Raw genomic sequence first — 21837 nt, forward strand, 5'->3', positions numbered from 1 at the left:
TGTCACTGTTTTGATTATTTTAATTGATTTGATATATTCTCCTAATCAATCAAAATTTGATAAACCTCTTGAAATGTAATTTGTTTCAGTATATGAGCCTATTGTGGTTTTAAGCTCAGTTTTCTTGGAAAAAAAGACCTTATTTATTGGCCTTTGTGAGTGATAAAGATGTAATGAAACCTTAAAAAAGCAGATTAACAGAAAAATTAGGGGGCTGTAAGTGCATTCTTTTTTTTTTTTATTAAAATATATACTTAAAAAATGTTAATATAAAACACTTTGACAACATTCATTCACACAAGCTCAGTGTACTGCAGTATTCTTGTTTGAATTTAGTGTAATCTGCAGTTTTGAAAATTATGCAAACTCCACACAAGCAAATTAAGTTGATTTGAACTACATCTCAAACAGATGTGGAAATGCTCCCCCGTTCCTTTGTATGCTTTCAGTGCTGTCAGGATAATGCTGAAATTATGTTTCAACAAGAGAACACTTCACAAGCTGTGTAGAGAGGCAGAGTCTGTGATGAAACATTTAAATGATGACAATATAACTGAAGTCATGTTAAAGAGACAGTTCAGCAAAATAAATAAAAAATAAATAAATAACATTCTGATTTTTTTTTACTCACCATCACATTGTTCCAAACCTGTATTGCATACTTTCTTCTGTGGAAAATAATTTTTTAAGACTTTCTTAATTGTTCTGTTGAATTCAGTCACCATGAATGAGATCTGAAGCTCTCAAGATTAAAAAAAAGAAGCAAAAGCAACATAAAAAATAAAAATAAAACTCCATACACAACTTGTGTGCAAAATTCTAAGACTTCTGAAGTCAAACAATAGTTTTTTTGTGTGAGATATACATCAACATTTAAACATTATTCACAAATAATCTTTACTAAATTGAGCCAGCGAGTATATTTTGGGAACCAAAGAAAGTAGTTTGGAAAAATTATTTTAACAGATTCTTATTTATTTATTTATTTTTAGTTGGCAACTATTTGTTTAAAAACATAAAAAAATGCATTTGTAGAATTTTAAGAAACCTAATCTTTTCTCATTAATTATTTTTGTCATGACATCAAGAAACCAAAATTTGATTTGTGATGCATGATACTCCACCATCATCAAAGCAAGAGGAACAGGCAGTCTTTTCACTGTCCATGTATTGAAAGTCACAAAATCATCCATTCTTTTTGCTCCTCAGTTAAGGTTTGTTTTTTGTTTTGTTTTTTTATGAACAAAAATCTAAATCACAATCACTTCTCCTATTAACATAAAATCACCTTACCACAACACCGTCCACAAAAAAAAATCCATCATAAAAGTGAAATTCAGCTTATGTTGGTAGAAAACAAAAGAAAGAGGACTTGTGAAGTATCCTTGTCTTTCTTTCTTTCTTTCTTTCTTTCTTTCAAGTTATGCCTCAGAGCACAGCGTGAGATCTGAGCGTACATACAGAGAATATGAATGTCATTGAACGGCAGCCTAGTTGGCAACTCCCGTATCCTTCCCGATGTACATTTCAGCAAGCTTTTTAAACTGCGGGCCCCAGTTAGAGAGGTAATCATATTCATGGTCTCCCTCAGTCACAGAAGACTCCAGAGAGCTCAGTGACTCAGCAATTGATCCATTGCCCTCATATGCGTAAGTGGCGAGAGAGTCATAGGGAGGCGCGGAAGGGTCTGTGTCATTTTCTTGCAGTCTGCTTATAATGAAGTCTCTGACATCTGCGCACTCCTTCATGGGTGAAGGTCTGTGATAGGGAAACAGCATCTCTGGGATGATGTCGCGACGCAGCTTGTTGCTTTCGATCACCTCTGGGTGGCGCAGCGTGCCGATGTCAAAGGCCTGCGTGTCCTCCTCGCCGCCACCTTCGTCATTGTAGCTGACTACATTATCCCTGACGTCCTCTTTGGAGATGATCAGCGGTTCCTTCCTCCTCTGCTTCCTTAGAGCTGAGAACAGCACCACAATCACTGGAAAAGAGTGAAGAGATAGACCTGTGTCAGTGTTATCATTGTTAAAGTCTGCATGAAATTAAAATTAAAAAATCTTATTGAGAAGAATTCATTCATGCATGCATTTTATTTGTTAGATCTTTTTTTATTTTACTTGTAATTTTAAATCAAAATGGATCATACTTTTCTGGTGATGTATGCAGGACATTTAGTCATCTTAAAGCCACAAGCTTACATTCAGATTTTACTAAACTAACTAAACTTAAATGCATTTTCATGACTTAAAACAGCACCCCCCAAACTAATTTTAGAAATACAGTATTTTCTCCATGCGATTAATAGTTAATAAAGTAGAAAAAAAGTAAAAAAAATATTGTAAATATAAACAAAAAGTTTTTTTCTGAATTTTCTGCATAAATTACTATTAAATTATAGATATGTTATATTTCAAACTTGAAACATTTTTCTCACTTGCATTAAATGAGAAAATGCCACTAGACTCCAATAATACTAGACGGTGCACTACACCTACACTTTTAAACATTTATATATATATAAAAGGTTTAAAATATGGAGCACGTAGATAACAAAGAAAAAAGAAGAAAACAAAAAAAATAAAAGTGGTGAAGACTAATGAAAAAAAAATAAATACATAAATAAAATAAGCATGCCTTGGGCTATGATGCAAATTATAAAACCCTACTGTCTGCATAAACTCACTAAGCAGGATGAGAATGCAGAGAAGTATCGCCACTAGCGCCCCAGTGCTGAGACCAGCAGAGAGCAGCAACGCGTCGACAATGCAGGAGCGCATGTTGCCGGTGGCATCACAACTGCACACACGAATGGTCAACGTGCTGGTGCTGCTCTGGATGGGGTAGTCGCTGTCGGAGATAACTACTGGCAGATAGTAGACACTCATTTCACGCCTGTTAAATCCACTTCTTCTGGTCAGGATTCTGGCTGTGTTATCTGTGGGAGAGGTGGGGGTTAAGAGAACATTCAAACAGTCAGAGCTGGAGATATTATCTCATGCTGAGTCAAACAACAGCAAAAATAAAGCTGTTTTTGTTGGTGCCAAAACAGAAAAGAAGATTAAACACATGCATTTTCCATAAGATTCAAGATTGAAATGTCAAAGGAAAGATTTATTCACCTTCATTATCAAAGACGGTGAAGTTTGGATTCATTGAACTCAAGCTGAATACAAATTTATGACCCACAAGAGGATCGTCTGTGTCGATGGCACTGATAGTCTGTATGTGCTGGAATGGTAGACATGATTTTGAACTTGCATTGCACTTGACTGCATTGTATATAAAAAGCATTCATATTTTTAATAGTATTTTTTTTGTTTTACTTTTATGGCTAAACAGTCAAAAGCAAATATAAAGTATAAATACCTGCCCTGCTCTGACATTCTCACACACAAATGTCTCATAAATCATGGCAAATTCTGGCGCATTGTCATTCACATCCAAAACCTTTATCAATACAGGAACACGGCTTCTTTGATGAGGGTTATCTAGAGGAATAATATAGATTAACACAATGTAAAGCAGACGGTATATATATAAATATATATATGATGTGTCATCGGCTATTTCTTTATGCATGTATTTACTTACTCATTTCACTGGCCAGGACTGAGATGTTGTGCCACGTTGACACTTCCCTGTCAAGAGATTTAATAATTGTGATGGATCCATTCTTGGGGTCGATGTGGTAGAGTCTCTCTGGGTCTGTGTGTTGATCTATTGCATATCTATGGACAGGTTTAAGAAAGAAACAAAAATAGCTAAAACAGTCACTGACATTCCCTGAAGTTTGAAGAAAGGGTGGCATTCAATAACATTTATTATAAACTGGATCGGAATAGACAAATGCCATCTGCCAGGGAATTATTGTAAATGATGATTATTTTTTTTCTTATTATAAAATATCTGTTTGCTTTATAACCATATGGCATCATATGGAAGCCCATTTCAGCCTATGAATAAAATAAATAAATAAATAATAATTTCCACTTTATTTTTAATACTTGCAACTTTATATCTCCTGCAACTTTTAGATCTCAAAAAAATGTCATTTCTTGCAATTGATCTACTTTAAATGAATTGTGGCTTATTTAAATTATTCGGCCTAATTTATCTGCTTTTATTTTTCATCATGGTGACTTCCAATCATAATTGTGACTTTGTATTTCACAATGAGATTTATTTATTATTGTAAACTTTACCTCATAATTTTGTATTATTTTTACCCATTAACCACAAGTCACAAGTTTTTTTGTTTTTTTTTGTTGTTGTTCTCAGAGCCAATTGTGGACATTACTCTGACACTTCACTGTACAAAACAATTTTAAATTTGTAAACTTTATATACATACAAACCCCGATTCCAAAAAAGTTGGGACACTGTACAAATTGTGAATAAAAATGGAATGCAATGATGTGGAAGTTTCAAATTGCATCATTTTATTCAGAATACAACATAGATGACATATCAAATGTTTAAACTGAGAAAATGTATTATTTTAAGGGAAAAATACGTTCTCAAAAAAGTTGGGACAAGGCCGTGTTAACCACTGTGTGGCATCCCCTCTTCTTTTTATAACAGTCTGCTAACGTCTGAGGACTGAGGAGACAAGTTGCTCAAGTTTAGGAATAGGAATGTTGTCCCATTCTTGTCTAATACAGGCTTCTAGTTGCTCAACTGTCTTAGGTCTTCTTTGTCTCATTTCCCTCTTTATGATGCACCAAATGTTTTATATGGGTGAAAGATCTGGACTGCAGGCTGGTCATTTCAGTACCCAGATCCTTCTTTCACGCAACCATGATGTTGTTATTGATGCAGTATGTTTTCTGGCATTGTCATGTCAAATGCAAGTTCTTCCCTGAAAGAGACAACGTCTGGACGGGAGCATATGTTGTTATACCGTAAGAGATGCAGGCTTCTGGACTGAGCGCTGATAACAACTTGGGTTGTCCTTGTCCTCTTTAGTCTGGATGACATGGCATCCCAGTTTTCTAAAAAGTTTTCCACTTTGCCACAGTCCATTTTAAATGAGCCTTGGCCCAGAGAAAAAGCCTGTGCTTCTGGATCATGTTTAGATATGGCTTCTTTGTTGACCTATAGAGTTTTAGTTGGCAACAGCGCATGCCACGGTGGATTGTGTTCACCGACAATGTTTTCTGGGAGTATTCCTGAGACCATGTTGTGATTTCCATTACATTAGCATTCCTGTATGTGATTCAGTGCCGTCTGAGGGCCCGAAGATCGGCATCCAGTATGGTTTTCCGGCCTTGACCCTTATGCACAGAGATTGTTCCAGATTCTCTGAATCTTTGGATGATATTATGCACTGTAGATGATGATAACTTCAAACTCTGCAATTTTCTCTGAGAAACTCCATTCTGATATTGCTCCACTATTTTTCACCGCAGCATTGGGGGAACTGGTGATCCTCTGCCCATCTTGACTTCTGAGAGACACTGCTACTCTGAGAGGCTCTTTTTATACCCAATCATGTTGTCAATTGACCTAATAAGTTGCAAATTGGTCCTCCAGCTGTTTCTTTTATGTACATTTAACTTTTCCGGCCTCTTATTGCTACATGTCCCAACATTTTTGGAATGTGTAGCGCTCATGAAATCCAAAATGACCCAATATTTGGCATGACATTTCAAAATGTCTCACTTTCAACATTTGATATGTTATCTATATTCTATTGTGAATAAAATATAAGTTTATGAGATTTGTAAATTATCCCACTGTGCCTTATATACCAAACGTCAGCACTATTTGTGTTTGTGTACATTTTCTAGGCATCACAGGCAGCAATTCATCAAATCATAATCAAATAAAGAAGAAGAGTTTAAACTGGGCATATATCCCAAACACACCGTTTGGATATATATATATATATTTGCAGTCGATTGCATTTTTGTCATTTTAAAGAGTTGATTCAGGCACTGGAGCAATGCCATCCCAGTGAAATGTGTCAGATTGCAGTATTGTGCTGCATCTTCCACAACCTGGAGAAAATGCAACATGCAATATTGGGAATTACATTCAACAGATTATTTATTTATTTATTTTTTTTTTGTGTGCAATTTTCTGATTTGCGTAATCTATTTAGAGACTTGGATGCAGTGAAGACAGTGTGTGGAAATAAACTACCGTATGCTATCGTGGGTGCAAATCATTTTAGTGAATTCCCTGCAGTAACTGTTGAATAATTAAATATTTAAAATGCTCACTTGATTGGGTAATGTGTGGCATCAGGGTCCCAGGCTGTAATAGTTCCAATTGCTATTCCTTTTGGTGTGTCCTCATTGACCTCAAAGACAAACTGAGGTCTGCTGAAGACAGGAGGCTCATCTACATCTTTGGCCGTGACCTTGACGATGGCTGTGTCTAAGAATGGGCCCAGAACAGCGAAGTTAGGGTCCTGGTGTGTGTTAGTCACCTCCACTTTCACTGTGTAAACACGCTTGCTTTCATAGTCCAATTTCTGTATGAAGATGAAGAAGAGTGTTTGTTAATATTTTTGTAGCATTATAAATCATAACATATAAACACTGATACAGGTTTTTACCTTTTTGACAACGATAACACCCTCTTGAGTCATCTCATCTGTTATTATATCAAGATATTCTTTGCCATCTCCATCTACAATTCTGTATTTCATTTCAGCATTTTCTCCCTCATCACCATCATTGGCTTTAATTCGTCCAACAGTTGATCCGATTTCTGCTGACTCATAAGTGCTTAGGTGGTAAGAACCTTGAAAAGGAAAGAGGTTATGTTCATTTCAACCATATACAAGAATGTTATGCCCTTTTTGGTCTTAATTCTAAGCCCTTTTTGGCCTTTAAAGTCAAAATCTATCCTATTTAATTACTAAATGCATTCTTCATGGGAAATACTAGTTGTATTTTCATTGGTGCATGTTATTCTTCACAATAAAAATGGTCCTTGTTATATTTTAATCAAAAATCAAATAACTTGCTCTTCCTCTGAAAAGCCTTTTTTTATGATGTCCCTTTGGCCATGCTAGAATTTTAACAACAATTTTGACCAAGAGCAAGCAGCTATTTAAGCAGTATTTTAGTGAACTCATTGTTTTTTTGTTTTTTTTTAGCTCCATCTCACTTGGAAATGCATCAGATATACAACTCACAGATCAAGAAGTACAATATATCAGAAAAAACAGTTTAAACAATAGATGGGTAGCACTTCATGTTGAATTTAAAAACATTTTTAAGTGAGTGATATCTTACTGTATGCAAAACGTGGCGGGCTGTCGTTAACATCTGTAAGGGTGACGTTGACCATGGTGGTTCCAGACAGACCACCCATCTGTCCTGCCATGTCTTTGGCTTGTATAACCACATGATACTCATTCCGCAGTTCTCGGTCCATATTGGAAAGGGCTATTCTGACAATTCCTACACAGAAAAAAATATATATTTTTTTTTACAATTTAATGCAATGATGGCTGTTTTGCAATTCTGGGTTAACCTACTGCATACTAAACAGAAACTTATACTTAACATTTTTCTTAATATTTTATCTAATAACTTATAGCACTACTTTCTTAAAGGGACAGTGTTTTCCTTTCCTTGTGTTTATACTTTCATCTTAATATTTTGCATCCGCAAGTTTTATATTGGAACATTTATCAAACCTAACTTCCATTCTTCCCAGAAAAGGTAATAAAACAAGCCCAGCATAGTAATTTGTTTTATTTCAAAGTTTTATTCTATTTTGTGTAAAACAAATATTCTAGTTGTAGCTGGATGTGTTAGCCAGGTGCAGCAGTGTGATCTTTATGCTTCAGACATTCCACATAAAATGTCACATCCCTGCCTCACTTTGTCAAATGGCCTCAGGCATCCATCGTTGTAGTATGTCAGCAGAGAATATGTTTTCAACAAGATGTTTGGAGGATTCACCTGTCTCAGGTTCCACAGAGAAGTAGGGCTGCCCTTGCAGGATGCTGTACACTAGTTTGGCACTGTTCCCGTATGTGGCATCATCTGCATCAGTGGCATTGACTTCTATTACAAAAGTACCTATAAAAAAGAGAGACAAACAAGTTTTGAGGAATGGAAAGGGGAGCAAATAGAGATGTTTGATTAAGACTCATTCTTCTCTTTTATGGAGACACCAAAAAACATCAACAATATCTGATTCTGATTCTGATTCAATATAATAAAATGTCCTCAGATTTGCCAAAATTCAAAAGTCTGCCGTCAGAAATAATTAGCTTCTCATATTTTTTTTTAAATACATTACATTTATTGACATGCATGCCAATATTTATTTCTCCTTATAGTCATTTTAGGATGAGCATCTGAGGCAAATGTCAATATTCCACTCAAGCATAATTGAGAACATAAGGAGAAGATACAGACCCTTTAATATTAAGATTAAACCAATTAGCATCTATACACAACTTTTTCGGGTAAGGATTGTGTTTGGAATTACATTTATATGATATTCAAAACCAAGCTCTCAACAAACTGATTATCATGGGGTGCAGTTATGAAAAGGAAATGAATAGTTGGGTGCTTTTTTAGCTTCTGAACTGAATTATTAGCATTCCTTATGATTCAAAGTCTACAGTGCCTCTAACCATTCCTTAAACTGGAAAACACAGATGGAATTGGTTTTTGTCCCAGGATTGTGTATCAGAGGGTAATGAGTGCTTCATAATATGATGACACTTTGCACCTGATTGAGGGTAATAATTTCATAAATAAGATGTACAGCCCCTTATATTAGATTCCAGCTGAACATGAGAACCCATATCAGAGAAGGAAGAGCATCATTAGATTTTCTTTGGGGAGATGATACCAAACAGACTGCTTCACTGCTTGAGGACTGACTTGATTGGAAATGGGATAACCAGAGGTTATTATGATATTACTGAGAAGCAGCATGAATCTCCTGAATATTCATGCGCTGTGAATATTTATGATGCAGTGTCACTGCTAGCACAGAGTCACTGATTGTGTGAGACAGTGGTGATAGATGATGTGCGAATGGGAATAAGATGTAAATAGAAAATGTGATAAGATGAGCAAATAGAATCTCCTCCATCAGGCACTACATCAGGACTCAAGAGAGGCAGTGCCTAGCGGGCATTGGTTTTAATATTTACATATATTTGCATTTGACTACCTGAAAATGGTTTCCTAGATTCCTAGAAAACTGCTATGTTTAGGTAACAGGATTATTTCTTATTATTAATACAACCATGGTACCGGTCTTATTTGCTATAGATATTTTTATTAACTTATGCGGCAACAAACACAAAATAATAAATAGAAAATGCCAGAACTCATTTTAGAATGTTTCCTAGTATGTTATGGTCTCTAGACCGCTTGACTGCATCAAATTCTTCTGTGTTTTTTTTAAATAATTTATGTGGCGCTATAACTCGTTTATTATTTTTATTTTCTACTCATTATTGTTTTTCAATTTCAGGACACACACACACACACACACACACACACACACAATAATAATAATAATGATAATAAAAATAAAATAAATCATGCAGAAAATGTTGTGTAACTATAGGTCAACATGTTAAAGTATTAAATCAAAGACAAAACAAAACATTAAAAACACAAAACAAATTGTTGTCAAAGTCTAACTCAGTTTTGTCCAAATCCTCTGCTAGTAATGTTGAGTAAAACATTTGAGTTTAAAGACTTAAATCAAAGCCAAAACATCCCTAAAATATAAATACAAATGAAATAAAAATAGAAAATATGAAAGACTTAACAACAAAATAAAGACTTTAAGGAGCTGTATGTCAGTTTTTGACTCCACTAAAGCGTAACAATACCATAATATGTTTGCAGATATTTAAGATAAGTTAACATACCGGTTTATCTGAAAAACAGTGCTAATATCACTTAATCTCCTATGAAAATGTTCTTTCCGGGCTGGAATGTCTGTCTGAGGAGGAGGGGCTGGGTGAAAAAAAAACCCTCTCCAATATTTTGAATTTGGACTGCAATACCTAGTTCAACCACTCGGTGTCACTCCTACATACAGCACATTTAATTCAAAGCCAAAACAAAGTAACCTTAATAAAACAAAAGAAAACAAAATGTTGTGAAAGTGTAGCTCACTGTTGACTACATGCTCTACTCCATAACACTACATGCTCCAAAGACTTCAAATGAAGAATGAAAAAACTAAACAATTCTAAAAACCAATAGCACTGAGGCATCCTTGACCTTAAAAAACTTCAATGACAGGAATATCATACCCTGGTGCAGTATTCCAGCAAAACAGTAAATGCACTTTAAATAACAACACAGAGAAAAAAAGTAATTTTCATCCACTCACCGACATCTGACATTTCAGGTACACTGGCAGTGTAGACAACCTTGGTAAATTTGGGCTCATTGTCATTAATGTCATGTATCTTGACAATGAATTCAGTGGCAGGCTCCAGAGGGAGCCCCGTGATCTTGTTGAAAGCCTGGGCCTGCAGTGTATAAGAGGCCTTTTCCTCTCTGTCCAGTCTCTGTGTAGCATGTAAATCCCCAGAATTCTCATCAATACGAAAAACTGTGCCTGCTCCTTCCCCAGAGAGAATGTATCGGGCAGTTCCATCCCCTCTGTCTTTGTCTGAGCGAAGCTGCATGGACAGAAAACAGACTGTGACTTCACCCTTTTTTTCTTTTTTTTTATCAGAATGCACAATAATTTGAGGATATTTTCAAATCAAACACTGTAGAGTAAATGAAAGCCTTTCCTTCAACAAAATGTTAATATGATATGCTGTCATGTTTTATTAACCAGCTAGACTTGTTTTCAATCATGGCTAGCAGCTTAGAAGAATCATCTTTTGGAGGGAAAACTCTCTAGGGACAATAGAAACACATAAAAGCCACAGTCTTAAGAGTACAAGTCTTCAGAACTTATTCCATTAAATACTAATGAAGCTTTTAGTCCGTTTTTACCACCGCATTTTCATTGCATTTCCATTTGCATTTCTAAAAATACAAAATGTTCCTAGGCATTTTAGAACATGATTGATTTCCATGACTTTTCATTTTAATAGTGATAATACTAATCAGAATTGTATTTATTGCCAACTTTGTCCTTACTGTTATCCTGCCACTTGGAATAAACTCATAAAACTGGATCTCATCACTGTCCTCTATATAGTATTACATCAAAACAGACTGATGTATTATTTTTTTTTTTGTTATTTTTTTTTTTTTGCCATTTAATAAAATTCTGTTTTACCATGTTTGTCTTCTTGAAATGGCCTAATAATAATAATAATAATAATAATAATAATAATAATAATATAAAATAACACTTTATTTGAGAAAAAAAATAAAACAAAATAAAATAGTGTAAACTAGAATTTCCCTACTTTATATTATTATTATTTTTTATTATTTTATTTATTATAAAGGAAGGTTTTAAAGTCTGGGTGTAAGAACAAGCCTAAAATATAAAATTCTTCACTGCAACACTTTAAATGTTAGACAAGACTCATGAAAAAAATAAGACATTAAAAATTCCATTTTTTTCCCTTTAAAATCGTAGGAGGGGACAGAAAAGTTCCCTTAATTGAAGAATCACCCTGATTCATCCCACTGGTTGGGTCATTTAGTTTCCCTTAAATGAGTTTATTTGCCCTTAAGCTGTCCAACTGTCACCATCGGATGCTTAATTAAATTTCAACCAGTGTGATGAGACTATATGGGTTCTAACATGCTTCAGTGAATCAAAAAAGCAGGTGTTTTGTCCATTTATGTGTGCGGATGCAGGTCCTGCATCTGGTCAGAGTCATGGCCATTTAATGCATTTATCCTGGGCTCTAAAGGCTGTTTTTAGAAATAGCTAGTGGTCTGAGTCCACCAGCTGACCCTTCAAACACACTCAGCAGGATCTCATAACAAACACTTTATGTTATCCACTCTGACTGATGGAGAGGGCAAATGAAAGACGAAAAAAAAACATCACAAAGCAGAATGTTCCAAAAGCAGCTATTTATCTGGCCTTACATAAAAGCTGTGCTCTGACTTAGACACTACACACTATACACTCCTAATTCTCAAAACCCTCGATTTAGTAAATTTCTGCTGCAGTGTTTAATGTACAAGTGATTTGTTTGTAATAAATCTAAACCTTTTTGAATCTTTTGTTTCGAAACAGTGTTTCGGAGCACATACCAAACCATAGTCATGATTTGAACAAACAAGGATTCATTATGATATACTTTTTATATCATTTCAATCAACATTTTCAATCAAGTGTATTCTGCTGTTAGTAGATTACACTTTGGTTACACTTTGTTGCATTTGTACGGAAAGGACAAGCAGATGTCCTTAGTCAACAATCAGTTTGCAAAGTAATTGATTCAATGTTTTGTAAAGCCTCACTCCTACCATCACAATGTATTATTTCAGTGAGACTGCGATGCCTTTTCTACAAATTAAAAGGACAGCGAGACTTACATTAAAATTGAATCTGAAATCAGAACTCGGTTTCGACAAAATAGTTAGCTAGCGTTTTGCATTTAAACAGCAAAATAATCAATAATGACTGTATCATAATCTTTCTAGAATCGAATCATGAATCCCAGAATCCGATTGAATCGTAATATTCATTATACCTAATATAGCTGAAATCACAAGACCTGGATACAAATTTTAAATCCTTTATTCCTTTACACAGTATTAAATGATAGCTAAATTTATCTCCTGACTTCCCTGTCAAGATCTGTATCGGTGTCCACTTGTTCAATTTGAAGTTTGTTTAGTTTTTCCAACTCATTCTTAATGTAAGAGTGGACGTATCCATTAAATGTATGTGGCTTCCAGGTATTTGTGGCTGTACTGTATAAACTGCTAATTGCAAATAGATATTTCTTATCCTAATATTTTAATGTATTGTCGTAATAATAAACACAACATTAATATATTGTTTGAATTATGATCACTGCTCTTAATTATTTATATATATTTACCTATAGAGGTTATGAACCGGAACTTTCACACATGAATAAAAAAATACTTTACTTTCACATTGAAAAATAAGGTGGATTTGCTACCTGCAATTAAAATTTGACTCCTAGCCAAGTACCCTATCAAAAGTACTTAGTCTACAGTCGTGGCCAAAGTTTTGAGAATTACATAAATATTAGTTTTCAAAAAGTTTGCTGCTTAACTGCTTTTAGATCTTTGTTTCAGTTGTTTCTGTGAAGTACTGAAATATAATTACAAGCACTTCATAAGTTTCAAAGGCTTTTATCGACAATTACATGACATCTATGCAAAGAGTCAGTATTTGCAGTGTTGGCCCTTCTTTTTCAGGACCTCTGCAATTCGACTGGGCATGCTCTCAATCAACTTCTGGGCCAAATCCTGACTGATAGCAACCCATTCTTTCATAATCACTTCTTGGAGTTTGTCAGAATTAGTGGGTTTTTGTTTGTCCACCCGCCTCTTGAGGATTGACCACAAGTTCTCAATGGGATTAAGATCTGGGGAGTTTCCAGGCCATGGACCCAAAATTTCAACATTCTGGTCCCCGAGCCACTGCATTGTTCTTCACAAAACTGTTGTTGGATTGTTGGAAGAAGTTGCTGTTGGAGGGTGTTTTGGTACCATTCTTTATTCATGGCTGTGTTTTTGGGCAGAATTGTGAGTGAGCCCACTCCCTTGGATGAGAAGCAACCCCATACATGAATGGTGTCAGGATGCTTTACTGTTCGCATGACACAGGACTGATGGTAGCGCTCACCTTTTCTTCTCCGGACAAGCCTTTTTCCAGATGCCCCAAACAATCAGAAAGGGGCTTCATCGGAGAATATGACTTTGCCCCAGTCCTCAGCAGTCCATTCACTATACTTTCTGCAGAAGTTCAATCTGTCCCTGATGTTTTTTTTGGAGAGAAGTGGCTTCTTTGCTGCTCTTCTTGACACCAGGCCATCTTCCAAAAGTCTTGGCCTCACTGTGCGTGCAGATGCGCTCACACCTGCCTGCTGCCATTCCTGAGCAAGCTCTGCACTGGTGGCACTCCGATCCCGCAGCTGAATCCTCTTTAGGAGACGATCCTGGCGCTTGCTGGACTTCTTGGATGCCCTGAAGCCTTCTTTACAAGAATTGAACCTCTTTCCTTGAAGTTCTTGATGATCCTATAAATTGTTGATTTATGTGCAATCTTAGTAGCCACAATATCCTTGCCTGTGAAGCCATTTTTATGCAACGCAATAATGGCTGCACGCGTTTCTTTACAGGTCACCATGGTTAACAATGGAAGAACAATGATTTCAAGCATCACCCTCCTTTTAACATGTCAAGTCTGCCATTCTAACCCAATCAGCCTGACATAATGATCTCCAGCCTTGTGCTCGTCAACATTCTCACCTGAGGTAACAAGACGATTACTGAAATGATCTCAGCAGGTCCTTTAATGACAGCAATGAAATGCAGTGGAAAGTTTTTTTTGGGATTAAGTTAACTTTCATGGCAAAGAAGGAATATGCAATTCATCTGATCACTCTTCATAACATTCTGGAGTATATGCAAATTGCTATTATAAAAACTTAAGCAGCAACTTTTCCAATTTCCAATATTTATGTAATTCTCAAAACTTTTGGCCACGACTGTAGAATGCCCAACATTCATTGACCATTTTGACCAAGTGCCCTTATTTGTATGTGTTATATGCTTAACAAGAATTATATATTGCAGGAAAAATAACTCATTTCTAAGCCTCTTTGATGTATTCTATGTTTTCTGTATGTATACAGCACTGTCAGTGTTTTAATAACAGGGACTGTGCTGCTGAATGTCAGTATGGACTCCTCTTTCATGTTTAATGTGGCATAAATATAGCATGCCTCTGAACCGCGGCTTGATGAATTGCAGTCCCTTCCTTCACACAGCCACTGCAGATGGGTTCGAAGTCAATTGGGGGAATGAAAAAGAGTGAGTGAAATAGCCCATAATTGTTGATTCCTGTCAGGTCTCTGCGGAGGCACTTTGTCCTGGAAATGAGAGCGGTAAAAAACTAAACCCTGGTACGAAGCATTCTGTCTCAAAATTACTCTCTCTCCCTCTCTTGTTCACTTTCTGTCTCTCTGCCTCTGTGAATATTCATGCCTCAGTGAGTGTGTAATTCATATTTGTGCTACTTTAAGTTCTTTGAGGATGGCATCAAGTTTTAAAAATTTCCTGCCACACAGCGCTGTTTAAATCCAGTGTCAAACCATATAAAACTCAGGAAAATTAAAGAATAATGCAAAACTCAAGTGCTTGCATCTCCTCCAAGCCCTGTTTTGCTAGACAAGAAGGCTTGCTCTGGGCCTGTGTTATCGTGGACACTCACCTTGCCGACGTACTGATAGTTACTTCCCATGTATTCCTCCGACAAGAAGAACTGCCTCCACATCCAGTCCCTTTTGGATCTGTGCAGCACCAGTTTATCTCCTTTAATCAGATGGTTCAAGTGAAAGAGATTCCCATCACTCCTCTCGAGCAATATGACTGGAGAGCTCAGATGCGGAAAGACCAGTGAAAGCAGCCAGAGGAAGTGATTCATTATCATTGCAGCCAATCGATCGGCACAACGGCAGTGACTCCTTATTAATAAGCTAAGAAGGGAGGGCAGTGCTGAATTAAAAGTGATGTAGATGGCAACATCAGCAACCCTGACATTGTAGAATTGACTTTGATCCTCCTTTGATTCCCTATAAAAAATAATCAAAGCAAAAAGTTAGTCTGTTGGAGGTCATAGCAGCCCTTGTCAAGATGCAACACCCATTTCTTACACTGTAATCCCTTTGTTGTCCATGGAGTATATCCCACAGGGCCCTCATGCAGTATTCTATTCACAAAAGATCAAACATGTAGCCTCACACAAAGCCTTGCATATATAACATGCCTGTGCAATTAACAGAAATGCCTGCATCGGTAAACACAGCTAAGATGGCATAGTACACCAGGTCTGGGTCATGGTCAGGACATATTGTTATCACTGTTTAACCAAAAATGTTCCATTATTTACGACATATTAAAAACATTGATGATGAATAAATGAAAAAAAAAAATGAATACAATTCCTTTTTAATAGTGTTTATGTTATTAGAATAAATTTTTAGGTTACACATTAATAGAATAAACATGCAATTTTTTTGCAGAACATGTAGCATATTTTGCTTTGTTCTTATTGCATTTATAAATCTTTAACCATCAGATGTTGAACTGTTGAATCATATTGCAAAGAAAAACACATTTCATAAGAGGAACTGATAATATAGCCTACTTGTTTCTTATATACATTTTTTTTTTTAATTTTGATCTTTATAAGATCAAATAAGATCTTTAATTTAGCAATGATAATTCACAATGCATGATTTTTATTTATTTGTATCTTTTTTTTATGAATGGCACTGTGATCAATATGACCAATTACATTTTTACAATCTGCTGTGGGGCAATATAGACAACAGTCATACTGTATAAACAAATAGACAGTATCTGGTATTGTAAATTTCGTAAAGAGTTCCTGTCTGTAAAACCTTTGTTTGCTGGCTTAAACCCTCTATCAAAGTGTTCTCCTGCGTCTCCTTCCCAGAGTGTATCATGACAATTTATTTGTGTTGTTGCATTTAGTTTGGTTATTTGTAATTATTTTCTTTATTCTTAGTTGAGCATAGTCCTTTTTTTTCCTGAATATAGCAAATACCAAACCATTATTTATTTTTTTTATCTGCCTTGGACCAGGATTTGCACTGGTTTGGGATAAAAAAAATAAATAAATAAACACTGGTTTGGGGTAAAAAAAAAAAAAACATTATAATGAACTATATACACTAGCTGGCCTACTTCTGTGGGGAATGTTTTATTAAAATATACAGAGATTAATCTGCATATATGACTATCAAGTAAAATAGTGTGAAATTAGAGAACAATTTCTAGAGACTGATTTTCAGCACCACCTCTGAAAATATTTATTGATTTAAATTATGTTCACATCTTGTGTGTGATTTTTTTTTTTCTGCAGTCACAAACAACTATTAAACCAAAGTCTGCAAGTAAACGAAGTGGCAATCCTCATTTGCAAATAGATTTTTATTCCAAAGCATCTTCCTTATTCCCTTGTCCTCTTAATATGTTTCACATCCAAATCGATTTCCAGAGAGAGTACTATAGTACGGGGTGCTATAGCTACATCAGAGCCGAGAAAAATCAACATGCGTAATGGGATCAATAACGGACCTTGATTATATGTCACAGAATGACTAGGGTTAGATTCAAATGCTGGTCACACAACCTAAAAGCTCTTGCTCGCTGCCTCAAATAGTGATTGCTGCTGGCAGAGTGGCCTGCTGCTGTGTTTATTCCTAAGCTTTCAGGCTGAGTGTTTAAGCATGACAGCTGATGTGTGATACATTCAATTAAGTGGGACTAAGTGAAACATTACTCACCTACTTTTCACCTTTTAGAAAGGATTTTTCACAAGCACATTCTTATAAGTTGCAAACAGAGTTTTAATGTTGCTAAATGTTTGAATGCCTGTCCTGAGATATATTTAATGCCACTATTTCTGAACTGCTGTAAGCAAATGCATCAGTGTTCAACAAATAAAATAGAAAGTCTCATAATCCATGAACCAAACCAACTTGAAGGTTTAAAGCAAAAATTTATTTAAATATCGAACAAAAATTCAAGATTGTGTACTTAATTGTTTTAACAAGGAAAAACCAACTATAACCCCATAAAGCTTTGTGAACGTTATGGAAATAAAATCAACACGCACACACACACACACACACACACATGTATATTTGATGTTGCATATTTGTTTGACTTTTACGTCATTTGCGGTGCTTCAGGGAAATGGACGAGTGCTAAAGTGCACAAATTCTCTGATTGGTGTAGATTTCTCTGTATTATGAGTGATATAGTTTTTTCCAGGAATACAGGTTAAACACTGTTATTTAAAAATATGTTTTTGAGTTCTGATTTATTTATAAAGCATGTTCAAAATCAACATTGGTTGGCCAAAGTGCTGTAATAAAGTAATATACAAATGCAGTTTTTAACATGGATCTGAAATGATAAAAGTAAGTTGAAATAGTGTGTGCTGATAGGCTTTCAACAAAAGCATATACCATCGATTGACCTTGTAGCTCACAATAGGTCTTTAAAGGTTTCTAAGTTATTATTGTTAAAAATCAGTTCTCCTATATTGAAAATGAATAGGATTTTTACTTTCCAATCTGACTGTTTCACTCTAATTGAAAATTTCAGACCACTGAATGCCACAGCTGATCAATCAAAATCAAGTATTTAAGAGCACCCACTTCATTGCTGACCTCTAACTTTTCAGAAAATTCATCACATTCCATAATTCTTTGTTTTTATACAGAATAAATTCAATTCAACCAATTCTCTTGTCAATAGGAATGGAATTTTCACTAATAAAATACCTTCCAGTTCAATTTTTTTTTTAAGTTCTTGAAATAGCTTGTTGTGTTCATCATTCAGCATGAAAACAGAGGCCATATCGCTGTCAAAATATCTTTATGACTGTTTAATGTTGTTTAATTAAGTGCTGTGTATTTCCTTGTTAATTCTCCATCTTGCCCCCGGCTGGCATAGAAACCATTTCTGTTTTGTAACATGTAATTCACTTTGATTATTATTATGATTAAAAGCTGCAGTTATAATTTAAACTCTTTCCATGAACCTTATTAGAATATTAATTCTAGATGTGCACTGCATAATAAGCAGCCTTTGACTTCTCATGAATTTTAAGGTATAAGTGGTCAGTGATTTGGCTGAGGAAAGAGAGAGATGGGCATTAGATACACTTTCGGGACGTGCCATATATCAGCTATTAATTAGAGAATTAGCATTAATGCCCGCAGCTCCAAGTCAAGTACACTTAGTCCTTGTATCTAAGCTATCATGGAACCAAATCTGGGCTGAGTAATGACATATAATATCTACCCCCCCCCCCCCCACACACACACACACTTTTTATTCTTTCCTGTTTGCCTGAATTGTGCTATCCAGGTGCATATGCAAATCTAATTCAGATTTCTATGTCCATGACCGTCCTTGCCATATGTACAGCATCTTAAATCTCCTACATAACTGCATATATTTAAGCTCTAGTGAGTAACATTTACATTTAAGGCACAGAAAACACGATTATATCCATTACTGTAGCATTTGACACCAACAACAAGCCACAGATGCAACAGTTACCACTTGGGGGAGCCCAAGACCTTTTTCTCTCCTCTCTTCTCTGTATGAAGCTAGCAATCACTCCATCCCTCATGCTGGACGGCTCTCACAGCTGGCCTCTCCCTTGCAATATTAATGCCCTGTCTTCTTTGTTTTGAAACTTTGGTACAGATCAGACATGCACCATGTTGATTGCCTGCCTGGAGGATCGGCTTTGATTCTGCCAGGTTCACAGACTCAAGGCAATCATTTACACCCCGAGTTATTAGACAGAACACTTTTTCTGATTTTGCGTGGCTCTGAGGATCTAATGAATTCAAAAGTGAATTTCAGCAGGAGCTGACGGAGGTCTTGTCTGATTAAAAAAATGATGCGTGTTGTAAGAGAAGGGCAAAGAGGAAGGGAGGGAGGGATGTGTGGTACACAGTTGCAGATACTGGAAATGTTCAATACCAGTGCTAGGGGTTTAACTGATGACTAGAATTCAGATGAATGCAAGATCCTTGACCTTTCTAAAATGCTTTTTTATAGGTCACTTCCTCAAGTCACTATGTACGTAAATGTTATTTCACTACCTCCCTGAAAAGTAATACATTGGTTGGATCTTTCAACTCATTTATGAGGCAAAATGCCTCTTTTTGAGGCAGAGGGAAATAGAGAGAGATGATATCAGAAGAAAGAAAATGAGAGAGAGAGCTTCCTTGAATGGAAGCATGTGGGGCTTTATCTCATGATTTATCTCTATGTTAAAAGGCAATTATACATGTGACACCAGCTCAGAGGAAGTGTGCCCTTTAATTCGTGTGCAACAGTCATGCCATTATGTTTTCATATCAGATGTAAACATCACAGTTTGCATATACTGGCTGAGTTTAGAAGCACAGCTAGAAAAATCACTTCTAAACTCAAGTCTAAGAATGGTTTAAACTGACAATATGCAATGATGTTTTAGGTACACAGTCAAGAATTATTCCTTATTGGTGGTAAAGCATTCAAAGAGATTTGCTTACAGTCTTACATTTAACTTACACAGTCACAAATGATACAAACAACTGTCATGAAACCTAGAAAAGGCTCATGGATATCCGACACGAACATTTTCAAACACAGAGTGCTGCTTATGCAGGCTTAGTGTTACAGCTTTGCCAACATACTACAGAATCTGCAGCGCTTTAGCAGAAACCCTGGGTTAAGGATCACAAACAGAGACAGTGGGGCATGAAAGCAATTTCCCTTCGTCGGCTGTGATATGTTTTATGTCAAAGATCAAACACACACGCAGACCTCTAAACGTGTGCACACCTCCTTGTAAAAAGCGATGGTGTAATGAAACTGATAGGGATAGAGGGATGATTTTAGAAACTTCAGCTGTGACTCCTGTGGGTGATAAAGTTAAACTAGATATGGAATGGTTTGAAGAATATCACACTTTGTTTACATTTAAATAAATATATCATAATATTATTTTATATATATATGTGTGTGTGTGTGTGTGTGTGTGTGTGTGTGTGTGTGTGTGTGTTATATATATATTCATAGATAGATATATATATATAGAGAGAGAGAGATTGATCGATAGAGTGGATGGCTGGCAAGTCTGTGACATTATGACAAAGGGCAGAAGTCATTCAAGTCTATTACATTAAAAATCCAATCCATGATGAGGTTATTACCATGGAAAAATGAAATTCCATGCACAATCAAGCATTCCAAAGTATTTCGGTTCAGATTTGAGTTTGGCCTCTTGTCAGTTCCAAAGCAACAATTTCAAACTAGTAATAAAATTGCAAAGCTCTTTCCATGCCATTTAGATAAGCTGGCGTTATCTTAAGAGTAAGATGCATGAGGCTCTTACCTTAACAAAACAGACTCCTGTGCTCATCTGAGAGCATGTCATCCTCATGGAAGTACGATGCTGGCTTCTGTACTGGCCTCTTGGCAGCGCTCAGATTCCAAGACTGACTACAGTTGTGTGTGAAACTCCAGCTGCCTCTCTCTCTCTCCCTCCCTCCCTCACACATAAAGCCCTCTCTCTCCTGCTCCATCCTTTCTTTCTTGCTCTACTTGACAAGGATGCAGTTTGCAGAGGGGAACAGGCTCTGATTGGTTGCCATTCATAAGATTGTGATTGGGGATGGAGTTGACCGGGAGGAGGGAGCGAGGGGAGTGTTGGCTACAGACCAGGGCACTGAAATGAGGACAGTGGGTTTAACTCAGCAGTCATGATGACTTTCAATAATTAAATCTTGGACTAAAAACATTGGTAAAGGGCAGAAACCCGAGGTATATCCGTGACATGCTAAAAACCTAACAAAGCTTATCAGCCTTACAATGGTTTTCGCAAGGGCGGTTTTCATCGCACACATAAGCACAAATATAACTGTCAGATTTTTCAGCTGAAAACATAAATCAGATCACTCAGTGGAGCCAGCAGTCTTTCTCAACAAAAGGAGGAGTTTCATGCTGTAAAGAGCATAGAAAGAGTAACAGGAAATTAAAAAGAAATAAAGAATACATCATCATCTGAAAATAAAATATGGATTTTGGGAAATGAAAATCTTAAATTTCACATACAAGACTTCCGACATATGTTAAGAAAAAAATACAATTTAAAACTGATTTA

At 36.0% G+C, this 21837-nt stretch overlaps 1 protein-coding gene across 1 annotated transcript; it reads right to left on the bottom strand.

Moving 5' to 3' along the window:
- Positions 1-1158: 1158 nt before the first annotated feature.
- LOC132154213 (cadherin-10-like) lies at positions 1159-21200 on the bottom strand. Its single transcript, XM_059562798.1, has 12 exons — positions 21070-21200; positions 15346-15706; positions 10336-10630; positions 7923-8042; positions 7248-7415; positions 6563-6750; positions 6225-6478; positions 3592-3728; positions 3367-3488; positions 3120-3228; positions 2684-2935; positions 1159-1981 (listed from the first exon to the last, which is right to left on the bottom strand). Exons 2-12 carry the CDS (start codon positions 15562-15564, stop codon positions 1491-1493), a joined length of 2355 nt encoding a protein of 784 aa, XP_059418781.1. The 5' UTR covers positions 15565-15706; positions 21070-21200; the 3' UTR covers positions 1159-1490.
- Positions 21201-21837: the final 637 nt, after the last annotated feature.

Source organism: Carassius carassius, chromosome 12, assembly GCF_963082965.1.
Source record: "Carassius carassius chromosome 12, fCarCar2.1, whole genome shotgun sequence".
Classification (NCBI taxonomy): Eukaryota; Metazoa; Chordata; class Actinopteri; order Cypriniformes; family Cyprinidae; genus Carassius; species Carassius carassius.

What these genes read in the sequence shown, in the direction of transcription:
- LOC132154213 (XM_059562798.1), bottom strand. Translation starts at nt 15,564, where the DNA reads ATGATAATGAATCACTTCCTCTGGCTGCTTTCACTGGTCTTTCCGCAT. An exon ending in CTCTGTGGAACCTGAGACAG is followed by an intron (nt 7,416 to 7,922) that starts GTGAATCCTCCA and finishes TTTTCTGTGTAG; the next exon opens with GAATTGTCAGAATAGCCCTT. An exon ending in CACCGTCTTTGATAATGAAG is followed by an intron (nt 2,936 to 3,119) that starts GTGAATAAATCT and finishes CCTCTCCCACAG; the next exon opens with ATAACACAGCCAGAATCCTG.